Source organism: Ips typographus, unplaced genomic scaffold (assembly GCF_016097725.1).
Source record: "Ips typographus isolate SLU unplaced genomic scaffold, UJ_Ityp_2.0 IpsContig82, whole genome shotgun sequence".
Lineage (NCBI taxonomy): Eukaryota > Metazoa > Arthropoda > Insecta > Coleoptera > Curculionidae > Ips > Ips typographus.
This window is the reverse complement of record NW_028098581.1, coordinates 216,919-233,290: the sequence shown is the minus strand read 5'-3', so window position 1 is coordinate 233,290 and position 16,372 is coordinate 216,919. Positions and strand designations below refer to the sequence as shown.

General features: G+C 34.7%; 2 protein-coding genes across 2 annotated transcripts; both read left to right on the top strand.

Moving 5' to 3' along the window:
* The first annotated feature begins 1,979 nt into the window (after nucleotides 1–1,979).
* Nucleotides 1,980–12,112, top strand: LOC145739971 (uncharacterized). The gene is made up of 6 exons (XM_081995293.1): nucleotides 1,980–2,000; nucleotides 2,059–3,464; nucleotides 4,167–4,317; nucleotides 5,071–5,352; nucleotides 11,791–11,899; nucleotides 11,979–12,112. The coding sequence occupies exons 1-6, from the start codon at nucleotides 1,980–1,982 to the stop codon at nucleotides 12,110–12,112; spliced, it is 2,103 nt and encodes a 700-aa protein (XP_081851419.1).
* Nucleotides 12,113–13,979: 1,867 nt separating this feature from the next.
* On the top strand, nucleotides 13,980–16,059 carry LOC145739952 (uncharacterized). Its single transcript, XM_081995278.1, has 2 exons — nucleotides 13,980–14,171; nucleotides 14,247–16,059. Exon 2 carries the CDS (start codon nucleotides 14,751–14,753, stop codon nucleotides 15,468–15,470), a length of 720 nt encoding a protein of 239 aa, XP_081851404.1. The 5' UTR covers nucleotides 13,980–14,171; nucleotides 14,247–14,750; the 3' UTR covers nucleotides 15,471–16,059.
* Nucleotides 16,060–16,372: the final 313 nt, after the last annotated feature.

The following is a 16,372-nucleotide window of genomic DNA, read 5'->3' as shown; positions in this document are numbered from 1 at the left end:
AATAATCAAATTGAAGTAATTCATATTAATGAAACCAAAATAAAATCTGTTATTCCAGATTTGGCTGGACCTTCGGGACAAGAATAAAACTTCATAATTTAGACAAACATCCAGGGATACTACCCTTTAAAATTGGAACAGCTGAAATTATATCTGACCATTGGACATTTATTCAAGAATATAAGTTGAAGCCGATAATTGATCAATACCAATCATTAAAAAATAAAGCTCAACATCTTTCCAGTAGCATTACTAAAAACACATCAGAATTTAATAATGCTTTGTTTTCATTACACATGTTGGAAAACAGAATTGACAACCTTTTGGAGCCAATTATCCCTACCTTCGAATTTAAACATAAGAGTAAACGAGGAGAATTTAACCCATTAGGAACTTTCATTAAAAGCATAACTGGAAATTTAGATCAGAATGATGCTGAGGAAATAAACATAAAAATTACGGCTTTGCAGCAAATGCAAAACAAACTTAAGACCGATGCAATCAATCGAATAACATAAATCATTTTAAAATCGCGAATTTTGCAGATTGAACAAGCTATTAAAGAAGCTAAACTACTGCATGAAGATATGAAAATATATTTTCAAACATTCGCAATAATCAATCAAATCACATTGCTGTATCAATCTATTTATAATATTCTTGACACACTAGAAATTGCAATCAGTTTTGCCAAATCAAACACTTTGCATAATTCGATAATTGACACTAAGCATCTATTATTGGAAATCAAAAAGCTAGAACCACATTTTCAAATGAATAAGTTACCAGTTCAAAGTAACATAGAAAACATCTTAATTTTAGAAAAATTAATTGAAATAAAATGTTACTTAAAAGAAACCAGCTTGATTTTCATATTGGAAATTCCACTTGTTGAATCGGATATGTACCAATATTTTGAAGTATTTCTACTTCCGGTACTTAACGATGGAACATTTTGGGTCAACATTCCACACATGCCATACTTAGCACTCCATAACTCCAAGTACCAATACATGAGTTCAAGATGTCAAGAAATGGTTCCAGAACAGTTCCTTTGTAAGCGGACTCACAGCAGTACCCAGGAAAAGCTTTCTCCCTGTGAAGTTCAATTACTTAACCATGAGCCGAACATAACATCGTGCCACCCTTTTCAATTGAGGGGTCCAATGGAAGAACCGGCCAAGTCCTATTTTCAAGCAAAATTACATTAGTGTGCGTTTTAACAAAGTAAAAATATCGCTTTCGTCCAGTGCAAGAACCGGATCTCTAACTTTAAAAATAACACAAATATAGATTGGTGGTTGCCTGCATATATGAACTGCGCAAAAACAGGTCAAGTCCGGGACTTGACCTGTTCTTGCATTGTATTTTCAGCCAATATTTACTTTGTGACATGTGTAAGTTAAATCGAGGATTTTAAGTTTAAGCAGTATCTTTCAAGTGTAAATCGTCCAAAAAAGTGCAAAATAATGTCAGATAGTGAAATATCCATTGATGATCCTTTTAGTGGAACACACACAGATTCTGATGAAGATTTTATTCCTGAAACTAAAAAAAATGCTAGACCTAACCTCAATAACTACTGAGTTGTCTGAAAGTTCTTCAGATAAAGATATGTCCCAAGAAAATGAAAGTTATGTTAAGGAGCAGCCTGGAACTTCTCGTGAACACCACAAGTAGGCAAAAAACGGTTACAGCGCAAATGTTTGTGGAAGAGAAACATACGAAAGGTAAAAAGAGTCAGAGGAAAGAGTTATACCAATACTACCGGCTTATTAGTGCCAGAAAAAAAAATTGGTGAAAACTACAACTGCAAACTAAAGTGCTTCGACAAAATTGGCGAAGAAGGATGTAACCAGATATTTGCAAATTTTTATAGTATTCTTTCTAAGGATTTGCAAGATGCTTATTTATACGGACTTAGCAGAAGAAGGTTAGTAGCACGGAAAAGACCTCGCTCAGGTGATGCACAAGAAAAAATGTCGAGTTTTTCTTATGTGGTAAGTTTTTATTAGAATATGTTGTCCAGTAGTGATTATATTCAATTGTATATTACAGGTTCGCCACAATGGGGAAGAAAAAACAACATGTAAGAAAGCCTTTTGGAATTTACATGGGATCACTAAAAGTAGACTCGAGCGTTTGCGAAAGCACCTGTCTAATGATAATGGAACTGCTCCTACAGATCGCAGAGGGAAGCATCAAAATAGAGCAAACAGGTTGCCTGAAAATACCAATGCTAAAATACGTGAACATATTCTTAGTTTCCCTAAGTATAAATCACATTACAGTAGAAAAGACAATCTACATCGGTACTATCTGTCACCTATATTAAGTATTTCAAAACTACATCAGCTTTATTTAGAAAAACATGAATCTGAGCAGTATGCTTTATTTCTTGAAAATCAACCGACTAATCCTGTTGTCAAATATGAATATTTTAGAAAATTTTTTACTGAAAACTTTAAGATACATTTTGGTAAACCGAAGTCAGATACTTGTACAAAGTGTGACAAATTAATAACTAAAATAAACGCCGCTGATTCTGTTGCAGAAAAAAGTGCCTTGGAGACAGAAAAGTCTATACATATAAGAAAAGCTGAACTTTTTTATACCGATTTAAAAGCCAAAACAAATATATTACAAAATCGTCCTGAAATAGAGGTGATAACTTTTGATTACCAGCAAAATTTGCCACTCCCGGTTTCTTCAAGTGGTGAGGTATTTTATAAGATCCAGCTTTGGGTATATAATTTTTGTATCCATGTTGGCAGTAGCAAAAAAAGTTATTTCTATGTCTATGACGAAACCGTGGGTGCCAAAGGTCAAAATGAAGTAGCTAGTTTAATTTTTCATTTTCTGAATAACTATCTTAGGCCAGAAGTAACTGAAATTCATATATTTTCTGATAATTGCGCATCTCAAAATAAAAACTATACGTTGGTTCAATTTTTATTTAGTCTCATACAGACTGATAAGTATAAAGTAATATGCCATAGGTACCCAGAACCTGGGCATAGTTTTTTGCCTTGCGATCGCAGTTTTGGTCTAATAGAAATGGAAAAACGAAAACACGACAAAATATATTTACCACGGGATTACATAAATATTATTCGAGGCTCAAGTAAAAATTTTGAAGTAATACCAGTAACACAAGACTTTTTTCTAAATTTTAATTATCATCTACAGCGATTTTTTCTGAAGAATCCATCAAAGAAGAATAACAAATTTACAATATCTAAATACAGAATTTTACTCTACGAAAAAAGTAATTCTGGCACATTAGTTAAATGTAGCGAATCTGTAGGTATACCCGTGTTTATGTCATTCGATATTGAGAATAAGAAAATTCTAGAGCCTATATCTTTACCTAACGATGCCCAAAAATTATTTTCGGGTAGGAGACACTTGAAAAAAAACAAGTTTGAACATGTCATGACACTGGTAAAAAACTATGTCCCTCGGTGTGACGTAGGTATGGTTTTACAATGAGATAGAAGAGTATCATAAATCTTATGCGGCACCGGACAAAGACACTTGTCTGAATATAGCAGCGACGAATAAATGAAAATATTTTCTACCTTATAGGTTATGTTCTGTACTAATGTATATTTTATAATCTGTTTGAAAAATAAACATTATAAATCTTTTTCCTACTTTTTGGATTATTTTGTTTTTTTAAATCCCAAATACTGTCGAAAAACCGGCAAGTCCAAATAAAAATTATTTTTTTTAATTAAATGCAAACACTTTAAACTTACACACTTTTTTTCACTCAGGTTATCATGGTATTTGGAACCAAACAAGTACAATAAAATATGCAGCAATATCCAGAATTTAAGATTTTCTAAATGAAAACATATTTCACTCTCCTGTGCATTTTTAAAAAATGGACTTGGCCGGTTCTTCCATTGGACCCCTCAATTAGAAGTTGCGTCGATCCAAATTACAAAAGTCGCCGATGGCAAATAGATAATCATTGTCCCAACTCGCATCACAGCTAAGTTAAGTCGTCAGGAAAATGAAGAAACTATGCCATTGATGGGTACCTATCTTGCCGAAGTACCGATTGATTGTCAAATCAAAATGCAATCAATCATGCTACAGACATTCAAACCAAACAAGTTACAATATCAGGAGTTGATACTTCCACAATTGGATTTTAGTCAAATGAGGAAAAATCAATCAAAAGGTTATCAACCGCCATCATTGGACTTGGATGCTGTCAATATCAAAGAAGTGGATCAAATACGTGTTAAACTTCAAGAACAGAAAAAAGAACTTTCCGAATTTTCTAGTAATGTGTATGTTAATAGAGTTAGTTTTTGGACTATTGTACTTTATATAGGAATTACGTGTTTAATAATCTATTTTATAATATTAAGGTTTGTTCCAAAGTATTTCAAGAAACATAACGATCCCGAAAATTGTGAAAATGTCATTATTGTGAAAAGGTGAAATCACGTCTTTCTAATCCGTGCTTTCATCTACGAGGGGAGGAGTTACGTTCCTAGAAATGCTAACATTGTAGCAATAAATGCTTATGCTTAGCTCAGTACATTTAATGTATTAAATAGGACTATAACCTACATTTGAGTTAGTTGTCACTTGTCGCTTTACCGCAAACAATAAAGTTTTTTAAAAAATTTGTTATCGAATCTCGATTCCTAACTCCATTTAACCCCATGTAAAATGCAACTCTACAAAACCACTAATTTTGGACATGTCCCGGTATCTTTTAAAACTCGGATCGGAGCATCGGATGGAATGTTCGCGATACAATAAACGTTTACTGGACGTATAGCGGGAACATTCTGTGCATACAGCAACATTCGAGAATCGATCGCCTACACATATATAAACCGACCGACTCGACGGACAGTCAGTTGTGAAATAACAGTGGCGCGAAGAATAAAGCAAAGAGCAAACCCAGGGTACTGAAAAGTGGTAAAACTGGCTTTGGTGGTTTAAAAGTGATTTCTAGTGTTGTAAACTGTTGTGTAATTAGTAAATAAAGTTTGCCTTGCAAACGCGCTGGAACTAAGATACGGGAATAAATACTTGACCCAGGTATACCAGAGCCAATTGAAGAGCAGAACCCAAGGGTCATCAGAGACTCTGCAAGATTTTGGAGCTGAGATTGAGCGATTAATCCGACTGGCTTATCCACAAGCACCGGAAGAATTTCTGAACCAGATCGCTGTCCAAAATTTTACCGATGGTGTTAGAGGAGCAGATCTACAGCAGGCGCTTCGCCTTGGCCGTTTTAGGAACTTGACTGATGCCGTAGTCTACAGCTTAGAGTTTGAAGCCGCAAAGAATATCTCCTACAAAAAGGAAAGAGTGCGGGAAGTAAAATTTTCGGATGATCAAGACCAAACAGATTCAACCTTGAATTTGATTGTTAAAAAGCTGGATCAAATTCTGCAAAAAGGCGACAATAACAGAAGAAACCACTTTCCATCTAGAGAAGATATAAAATGTTACAACTGTGGACGCAAAGGACACTATAGCAGGAATTGCAGACAGCGGTCTTGTTCTCCAAACCCACAGTGCCGACGAAATCAGGACATCAGAGCAAATCACCGGTACTACTCTGCTAAAAGAAACATTACGTGTTATAATTGTGGACGTAAAGGACATTACCGCTGGAATTGCGGACAGCAGTCTCGTTTACCAACCACGCAGATCGTAATAATGAAAGTTGTAGTACCTATCACGGACTAGTTTTCTGTATTTTTTTCAGATCTCTAACTTGAGTGCTTTCGTCGTAAAACACGAACAAAAATGAGAAAATTTAAACTTTTGGCCTGCACTGTATAGTGGTAAAAGTGACTTAAGTGGTATAAAAGTGATTTCTAGTATTGTAAATTGTTGTGTAATTAGTAAATAAAGTTTGTTGAGTTTATTCAAAGTCTCACTTATCAAAAAGAACCCAGTAAAGTGTAACAATACGATACGTAACGTTGTTATGGTGAACCAGGTTTTTTGCACTAATGACAAAATATGGTTATGTTATAAATCTATATTTAGTTAGTAGGCCGACTTGGCCAACTATTCAAAACGTTTTATTTTGCAGCAACTTTAAAAAGAAAAAAAGGTGTAGAATCAAGCAGTGACAACGATGAATCTGATGAAAATGCTAAAAAAATTAAGATTAACAAAGTAGAGACAATATTGTCAATATCCGAACCAGGCTCCTCCAAAGATCTCGAATCGGATCCAGATTCTTCAATAGACTATGACTGCAACAAAAATGACATCGGTCGATTTGTTGGACGAATATCGATGTTATCGACCGAAAAGAACAAAGAATTGCTTGAAAATTGTTAGTCTCCTTCTGCAACTTATGACTTTGCGGAAGATGCCAGGCATTTAAAAAGAAAATTTAATTATTCATTTGGCGTATTCCAGGCACCAAAATAGGGCCATTTGTAAATATTGTGCATTGTTTCCGCCAAATGCAGGCTCCTTTAGAGGTGTATTGGGGTAATTTACTATAAAGCCATTTTGTAAGTTTAAAGACATTAATGAGCAGTGCAAAAAGCACATGGAGACCCACTTCCATAAGGCAGCACTGCAAGCTGCAAAATCATTTTTGAAAAATGTACCTGTAGATTCGCAACTTAACAAATACTCTCAGGACATTATTGAAGAAAACCGCTAAATTATAAAATGTATTATTTCCTGCATTACATTTTTTGGGTTACACGACATAGCTCTGAAAGGTAAACATTATGGCAAAGGTATTCTCGACGACTTATACAAGCTACGAATTGACGCGGGTGATTTTGTTTTAATAAAGCATACTAAGCATGGGAAAAATAATGCAAGCTATCGATCAGTGGATATTCAAAATGAGATTATAGGCATTTGTGGAGATGTCATTAAAGCAGATATTATAGAAAGAGTAAAAGCAGCAGAAGCATATAGTGTAATAGCAGACGAAACAGCTGATATTTCTGGCACTGAACAATTGTCTATTGGCCTGCGATATTTCTATGACGAGACCAATGAAGTTCAAGAAATGTTTGTCGGATTTGTTGAGCTAAACGGTTTGGATGCAAAGTCTATAGTATATACTATCGATGAGTTTTTAACAAAACAAGACCTTAATCAAGATAAATGCGTTGGTGCGTTGGTTTGGGATTTGACGGTTGCTCGACGGTGTCCGGAAAGGACGGTGACGTACAAGCAATCATACGCAAAAAATACACTATAGCGCTGTATTTTCATTGCTCGTCCCACAAACTAAATCTAGTAATCAATGACGTTAACAGTCTTCCTGAATTTGAAATGCAATGGGAACCACCAAAGATATTATTACTTTCTTTAGGAAATCTGTTTTAAGAAGAAAGTTGATACCTAATATTGCCAGGCTCTGCGAAATAAGATGGAGCGAGAAACACAAAACTCTCAGGGTGTTTAAGGAAAATTTTCCTGTTATACTAGAAGCTTTAGAAAATTTATCCCGTGTGTTTTATCCCATGTTCATAGAACATTTTCGACTCGAATTTACCTAAAGAACACGTAGTTAAATTTTGTCCCTTACCTCGCGGGACACCCTGTCCAATATCACCGTCTCCAATATCACCGTGTGTCAAAAGCATGGCTAACTAGAGTACCAGCTAATCCCAACCATGCAGCCTAATAAAAAAATGTTTATTCTCAAATAAAACGAAATGGGTTGGATTTAGGTATAGGCAAGTAAATTGAAACTTATAGTAATTTTTAATGCTCAAAATGATTCCGTCATAAAAAATGGGGGTTTCCATTTAAAAAACTTGAGATTTTTCATTTTTTTTAGTAGCAAGTTTATGATTTTTTTTTGATGACCCTGTATACAAATGAGTCGTTACGCACCCTCAGTTTAATAAAACGATCCTTTATTTACAATAACCCAAAGTTTCATTGCAAAATGAAATACGGTTTTAACATAGTACAAAAATATGTTGAGCGTTGCAACTGTCACTTTTTTGGAAAAACATCAAATATTTCGAAAACGGCTAGAGATAGGCATAGGGCATTCTATACAAAAGTTGGTCAGAATTTTGTGAGGAATCCAAATATGTAATAATATATAGGGTGTTCTATTTAAAATAAGAAAGTTGTGATCGACTTCCGGTATAAGCGGAAGTGCAACCATCTTGAAAATATTTTAGTTGGATTGGGCATGCCCACATCAGTATCCTACCAAATTTTCAAAACTCTCCTATTTATACTTTTTCCAATATCAATCGAGGTCTTTCGTCGTGGGACACCCTGTATATAAACAATCTTTATTTTTCAAAAGAAAAAACGGCTATCGACCGTTACGGTCTTTCTGCCTATGTATACATGGTTTTTTTTTATATGTACAGGTTATCCTACTTCTAATTATCTAACAAAAAAAAAAATATAGTTTCAATTAAAATGTTCTAACAGGGTGAGAGCGGGGAAAAGGTAACGGGATTGTCTGGTCTGTCTTGTTATGCATAGTGGATTTACAATTGTCCAGTTGTTTGGGTTATTTTTCCACTTGGTTTGTAGTTGTATGAGTCTGTCAGTTATTTTAGTCATGTTCGTACGTTCGTAGAGAAGTTGGAAATAAAAACATTAAAATAAAAAATAAACATACTACATTTTAATTATTTATTACATTTAAATCAGTTTCAAGTCTCATGTCTAGTAAGTTTGTATTAAAAAATACATACCTATTTTGTTTGAACAAAATATGACTTTGAGCATGGTTATAAAGCTGGTCTATTCTAATGAACAATATGTTTTATTTCAATAATCATTAGCCACACTTGAAAGTCAACAGTCTTATTTGAATAGTAATTCTGCTATATCTGTAATACCTATATGTAGGTAAGGATTACACAATGTAAAAAAATATTTTTTTATTGTTTGGTTTAAAACAAATATAAAATTTTAAATTATGATACAATTCTTAAAGGAATTCTTGACTTGACTTTTTTTTGGAAACAATATTAGGTCTTATGTATTGTTGTAAATTCAATGCAAGTAGCGCTAAGTTGTAACTGCTTTTTTAAGAATTATTACTTTTCAGTAATAAGTAAGTAAGACTATTAAGAATGAAATAACTAAATAATAATGAAATAAATTGTAAAATTCCGCAGGGATTTTTGATTACATCATTCAATGTATTTACAGTTTGTGTTGTGTATATGTATTTACAGTGTTTTCCAAAAGCGCCATCTGTGTGCGGCGAGTTGAGTAAGTTGTATTATATGATGTATATGAAAACATGAAGCGTTATTTTTATAGACACTTGACAAGTTAAAGACAAAACAAAGAGAAGGAGAGAGGGAAAATAGTGATGAGTTGATGAGTAAAATAATAATGTAGTATTTTCTGCGTCTGCGCGTAAAATGTCTCTACTTAATTTCTGTGATTTAATTATGCCAGATAAATGGTCCACATTTTCGTTTCAAATGGCGACAATACGATCTCAACTTGAAACGCCAATTTAGAGCAAAAAATAGTTTTAGTTTATTATGTGACACTTACAGGGTGGTCCAAATTGATTGTAGAATACTTGAAGGGTAGAAAGTACATCAAAAATAAACGCCAAAGTGTCATATAAACAATGGTTGAAAAATGCCCCCTTTCGGAGCTAACGGCCCCTAAGTATATGCCCTAAGAAAAAAAAACTTTTATCTTAATTAATGAACTAAAATAAAACTCATATAAAATTTGGCATGTTTGTTCATTATTTATTTGAAGTAATCATTTGGCGTTTTTTTATTTCAATTTTTTTAAATAATCTGGACAGGTATTAATTTTTTCATTATGGATTAGCGTATAAAAATGACGGTATTTGAAAAACTATGCAAAATGAAAAGAAATGTTCAGACAAACTTTTATTAGGAAAAAGTATGGGCTACTACATGTGCCTCATCATAACGATCTAAAATTACAGCTTAAAGAAATTTAAAGCTGTCAAACTTTTTGAACAACCCCCGTATTTGTCCACATTATTTTAAAAAACTGAAAACGATTCTAAATGACTACTTCAAAATGGTGAACATGCATGCAAAATGTCATTTGAGAAACTTTTTCGTCTAGGAATAAAAAATAAAAAAACGTTTTGTGGCTCGCTTTTAAGGTGCTCTAACTCCGCGAGAGGGCACTTTTTGACTACATCAGTTTATATGACACTTTGGAGTTTATTTTTAATATACTTTTCACTCTTGAATTACAATCAATTTGAACCACTGTGTATATTTACGAAAAAGGTTTTTTAAACCTATATGGATATATGGGTTATCTTGAAACCGTTTGACTTATTTTATTTGACATAATATATTGACACTTTATTCTGCTAACGATTTCAAGTATGTTTCATAAATAATAACTATATAATATTTTATTCTTATTCATAATATGTATATCTACCTGCAACGGTTTTCGAGATATTGACGTATAAAAAATGACATTTTTACATTTTGGAATATCGCAGCTCCTAAGCAGAGCTCCTGAGTTAGAACAAAATGGCTTGCATGTTCCTATCTTAACTATTTCTGGTGTATACTAAAGGTCATACTGCAAAATTTGACAAATGTTCATAAAAGTAAGATAGAAACATATGCAAGCCGTTTTGTGCTAATATCAACCGTTTACCTGCTACGGCCTTCCAAATACTAAAAATTTCAATTTTTAATAGTAAATATGTCAAAAACGACAAAATGTACGACAAATAAACTTTTTAGAAGAAAAATTATCGAGACCAAGTAGCAGAATCGGTTTTAGGAAGAAAAATGATGGTATCTTTTGCTTTATGTGACGGAGTATTAAACTTTAAATGCCAAGCGTAGCAAAACTGTGAATTAATAGTTAATAGTACAGTAGCGACTATTTTTTTTATGCCCTACTTGCCAAAGTATAAGACGGCAGAAGAGTGACTATTATTAATTACATTACGTTCACGAAACGGCTACTATAAAGTTATAAGCTTAAAAATAAAAATATATGTATTTGCTGACGTCATACGTTGTATACTCCGGTTTATACCGGCAACCGGCAATAAAAACAATGTGCACCGGCTAATTGCTAAAAGCACCCTCCAAACTCCAATTCCGACACCTAAAAAATGATCGGAGAGAAAGCCTACTAATTTCTTGCATGCTTGCATCCTTGTTTTTTAATTCTTCTTCTCTCGAATCTAATAGCATTTTCTATTGGTGATCGTTTAGAGTATTTCCGTCCTGCTCTATACAATTTCATTAAACAATGCAGCACAATACGAGTTTCGCTATAAACATATCAATGGAAAACGTCATCAATTTCAAAAATGATTGAATTCATAACACCAAATCAATTATTAGAAAATTATGGGACAATTTTTAATACAAAAATCACTAATGGAAGCGAACTGTTTTTTTTTCCTGATACCTGAAATCTTATTTTTCTATTGGTAGTTCATTTGGTTATGAATGCATATTCCCTATTCCCTTTTAAGGTAACATTTCCAGAAGTAACTAACTTCAGGTTTTTTGCCCCAAGCATCCAGCAGGAGTAGTAGAAAAAAGACCTGCAGTTTGAAGTAACGGAAACGGATAGATCATTTCTTTCCGAATTGTCGAGCTTTATAGATGTGATAGATTTTTTATCCATTACCATCCAAGCCACATTTTGTTGAAAGACATTTTTTGCTCAACGATTTCGATCTGAAAGCGATTCCACACGATTTGCGATTATTATTTTTTTACAGAGAGTCTATTTAATCGAATTTTATCGAAATTTTATTTTTATTTGTTAATAATTTGTTGTCTAGATTTTTTTCAGTTAGATTCAGGAACCCCCCCAGAGCCATGGAACCAGCAAGGAGGAAGCGACCAAGGTTTTGCCATAACGGCTACTTCTACAAATTACGAGCAAATCATAATGGTAATCGGTGAGTACTCAAATATTGGTTCAGAATCGTAGAACCCCCACAAACTATTATTAAATTAACCATTGTTTTCTTTGTATAGTTACTACACCTGCCAATACCCTCACACTGGATGTTCAGCTTCAGGAAAAGTACAAGGCGAAAGAGAATTCCAGGACATCAATCCCCACCACAACCATCCAAGAGTCGACGGAGCAGCAGCAGCCTAACTTTTGAGGACTCAGCTAAGAAATGCCTGTACTGTGGAGAGAGGAAACCTCAAGAACATTTATGATAGAATTTCCTTAAAGTAGGTGTACATAAAATATATTTTTATATTATAAATAAAAAAAAAAAATTGTAATAATCTGATTTTTCTTGCAGCAATGTCGAAGGAGCTGAATTGGTGACATTCAACTCCATCAGACTGAATGAGGAGATGGCGGCAGATTAACACACCACACATTCCCCAAGCGCTAGCGGACTTGTCCCAGATTTTGAATACAGGTGAGTGGCCTAGATACAGCAACTGTGCTAGTGGTTTGTTTTTTTCAGGATCTGTGAATGCTGGAGACGCTGAAGCTATTATATTTGGAAACGCCGACTTTCTACAGAACTTCGTGGACTCGCAATACATTTTTATAGATGGCACCTTTAAAGCTGTACCGAGAAGACCAAGATTCTCCCAGATACTAACCATTTTTGGAACATGCATGGACCATGTAAGTTTCATTAAGTTTTTTAAATTGAATTGTGTTTAATAATAATATTACTAAAATATTACTCACCTTTTGCTTGAAATGTGACATAACTCTTAAAATTTAAAAAAACAAAATTTTCTGTATGAAATCAAAAATTACTTAACAGCATTCTGGTAAAAATAATAAAATACAATTTTTTGTCACATTCTAAATGTTAATATCCCAACAAGGCTGAATAATATTGTGATATCAATTTCATGGAATATACACTGTATTACACGACTCACAGATAAGCACACTGGCATGTTATGTTGTCATTGTCATACAGAAAATTTTTTGGTAGATATAAAATTCTTGGTTAAATATTTTATTTTTTTATGATTGATTTTATTGATTATGAACAACTTACCATGAATATGATTTGTGTCGTCTGTTCGTGCCATGTTCATTGTTTTATCAAATATCAACAAAGCCAGTGGTGGTACAAATTCTTAGTCAAACAACTGTCTGCCACACCACATCAAGTAAATATAATATGTTACTTTATTGCTTATATTTTTCCTTTACAGTACAGTAAATGTAATGTATTAGCACTTTTTTACACAGTGCAAGGTAACTGATGAATTGAACTGATTCACTTTGACTATTCCATATTATAACCTTTAATAACTTATTGAACTTTTTTTATCACTTTGATAGATTTAAAACTAATTTAAAGATTTTAAACAAAAAAATAATATTAATTTTGATCTTGTGATCATAGAAAAGCAACTTTTAAATCCTTTAATTTCTGAAGTAAAATATAGGTCAAAGCGCTTTCACCTATCACAACATCACTGACACTAGTACCATATTCTATAGTATAATTATTATAGCTGGTTGCAAATACACTATTTTAACAGTAAATTTGTCAATCAAAATTGGTGCATGTATGGTTTATAAATTAAATTAAATTTAAAGCCAAAATTGAAAAACCTGTCCCTTAGGAGTACAATAATGGGAGTACCATTTATTGACTCTGTTGACAGGGGACACATGACAGTACGGTACTGACGGCAGTGACGGCCAGTACTTACTAGTGCTGTTTGGTTTTGGTTTTTGTATCTAACTAAACTATATGATTTTTATAGTATGTTGGTTTCGGGTTTTATAATATTAACAAATTTTATTCTCTATATTCTCTTTATAATATAATATAATTTTATAGTCTATATTGTGATCTTGGAAACACAGCAACTACAGAGGAGTTAATTATTAAAAGTTTTGGAGGCTTCAGGCTTAACAAAAATGAATTTTTGACAAGCCCTGGATAAAAATTTAATTATACTGTATTATCTGATGGCCTAGTGTCTATTTCATAAACCTTTTATTATTGAGTATTTTCTTTTTTTTTATAGGCATTTCCCTTGGTCCATGTATTCATGGCTAACCGGACCAGGACACTCTATGACGCAGTATTTGACTACATCGCGAAGACCTTTCCAACCTGCATCCGAGGGACTGTCATTACGGACTATGAAGTGGGACTATACGAATCAGTGAAGGCAAGATATCCAGATGTGACTCTACAAGGTTGTTTTTTTCATTATTGCCAGGTATGCATAAATGGTGTTATTATTTGCTGTTTGTAGAAAAATTATGTTAAAAACACTGGTTATTTTATTTTTAAGGCTTTAATGCGCAAGGCAAAGGAACTAGGTGTAACCCGGCAAATTCAAGAGGAGGCAGCCCATAAAGTTTACCTGAGGAAGCACTACGCGTTGGCACTTCTACCTGCGGACAGGATTATAGATGCATTTAATAATAATAATATTTCTTTATTTCAATATTGTTACAGCGTATAAATACATACTGTGATGTATTGCGTTCCCTCGAAAAGCGGCAACACTGGACAGTGGGGGAAGCCGGTGGACGACCGATGGGCCGCCATCTCTCTTGCTACTCAACCATGAACGAGGGCACATGTTGGTCTTAATAAAAATTGTCTTTGTACATATATATATATATATTAATGTGATCAATAAATGTATGCAGTGCCCATTGAAAGAGTCTTCTTCAAATCCCAAGAGCCCAAGACACAACAAATGGCGACGAGGATGGGATACTTAGCCGAAAACTAGTAAAGGGCTAGGATCCCACGAGGAGAAGGACCGACCGGACCGGCGATATTCAAGATGGCAGCATTGATCGGATCCATGGCGGAATACAACCATGCCACCGATGATTGGCAGATATACCAAGAGAAATTGGACCAGTACTTTGCCGCCAACAAAATAATTGAAGAACCTGTAAAAACTGCAACCTTAGTGAGCCTAATTGGAACATCCACCTATACCATATTGCGTGAACTGACTTATCCGGCATTACCAAAAGACAAAAGGTATGCCGAACTAACCAAGCTACTCTGTGGTCACTTCAGCCCCATTGTATCCGTGTGGCGCGAGAGAAGCAAATTTTGGGCGGCCACTCAGATGTCTGGCGAAACCTCGCAAGAATGGTACGTGCGGGTGAGAGGACTTTCCATTAACTGTGCTTTTGAAGGAAATTTGACCTTCGTTTTGAGGGAGAAGTTTATGGCAGGATTGAGGAAGGGCTCAATACTGGACCGATTATGCGAAGAGGATTCAGATAGGACCCTAGAGAGTCTTTTAAAGTTGGCGGTACAGAAGGAAGTAAAGAATGGAGAAAGTAGCCAGCACGAGCGTGAGGAAGTCAATTGGGTTAGAAACGGAGCGAACAGTGGCAACAGGGCGGACCGTCACCGAGGAAGATTTGCTGCTCGCGCAGGCATAGCGATGGGCATGTCAGAGGGCGCGCGCAGCCAGTTCCAAGATGGAGGCGGCAATGGCGACAAGTGGAAAAACAATAACAAAAGTACGAAAGGAAGGAAATGACAAACAGTCTTCTCCACAATACTTTATTATGACCTTAGATGGTAAGGTCTGCTCAACAAGTTTCGGTCACATAAATGACCATCTTCAGGAGCTTAAATCGATCGATCAATGTGACTACTGTCTTTTTACAAGGGGAGAGACAGAGAGACCCATGTTATAACGAATTAGTGACTATAACATAGTTAAGTAGGTGAACAATGCTCATTATGGAGAAAAAAAACTAACTATAGCACATTAAATTAAAATTAAACAAAAAACTTAAACTAGACCCATTTAGGGCTGGGTGAGACCCTAGGGGGGAAAAAAAGATCTTAAAACTCGTGCACCATCCACTGAAGAGGCGATCAAACAGGAAACAAAATGCTTTGTTAGTTTGCTAGTTTTTTCTCCATAATGAGCATTGTTCACCTACTTAACTATGTTATAGTCACTAATTCGTTATAACATGGGTCTCTCTGTCTCTCCCCTTGTAAAAAGACAGTAGTCACATTGATCGATCGATTTAAGCTCCTGAAGATGGTCATTTATGTGACCGAAACTTGTTGAGCAGACCTTACCATCTAAGGTCATAATAAAGTATTGTGGAGAAGACTGTTTGTCATTTCCTTCCTTTCGTACTCTTGCGACTCCACTGAAAGAATATGGACTACTACTTCTTTCTGAATAACAAAAGTGCTAAACAGATGGGAAATCCATCAAAGTGCGGAGTGTGCGGCAGGAACCACCCAGGAAGCTGCCGTTATGCAAACTACAGATGCAGAAGATGCGGCGTAGAGGGTCATCTGGAGAGAGCTTGTCGCAGAGCCACAGTGAGGGGACAAAATGCTCTGATGGAGGCAAGTGAAGAAGCAGAGGTCGTAAGGGACATGTTTAAGGTAGATACACATAAGGGTTGTTCAGGG

Bases quoted from the DNA above. Each gene is read 5' to 3' on its own strand.
- LOC145739952 (XM_081995278.1), top strand. From the start codon at position 14,751: ATGGCAGCATTGATCGGATCCATGGCGGAATACAACCATGCCACCGAT.
- LOC145739971 (XM_081995293.1), top strand. From the start codon at position 1,980: ATGTCGAGTTTTTCTTATGTG. The intron at 2,001-2,058 runs GTAAGTTTTTAT...TGTATATTACAG, and splicing joins TGTCGAGTTTTTCTTATGTG to GTTCGCCACAATGGGGAAGA. The intron at 3,465-4,166 runs GTGTGACGTAGG...ATTGGATTTTAG, and splicing joins GTAAAAAACTATGTCCCTCG to TCAAATGAGGAAAAATCAAT.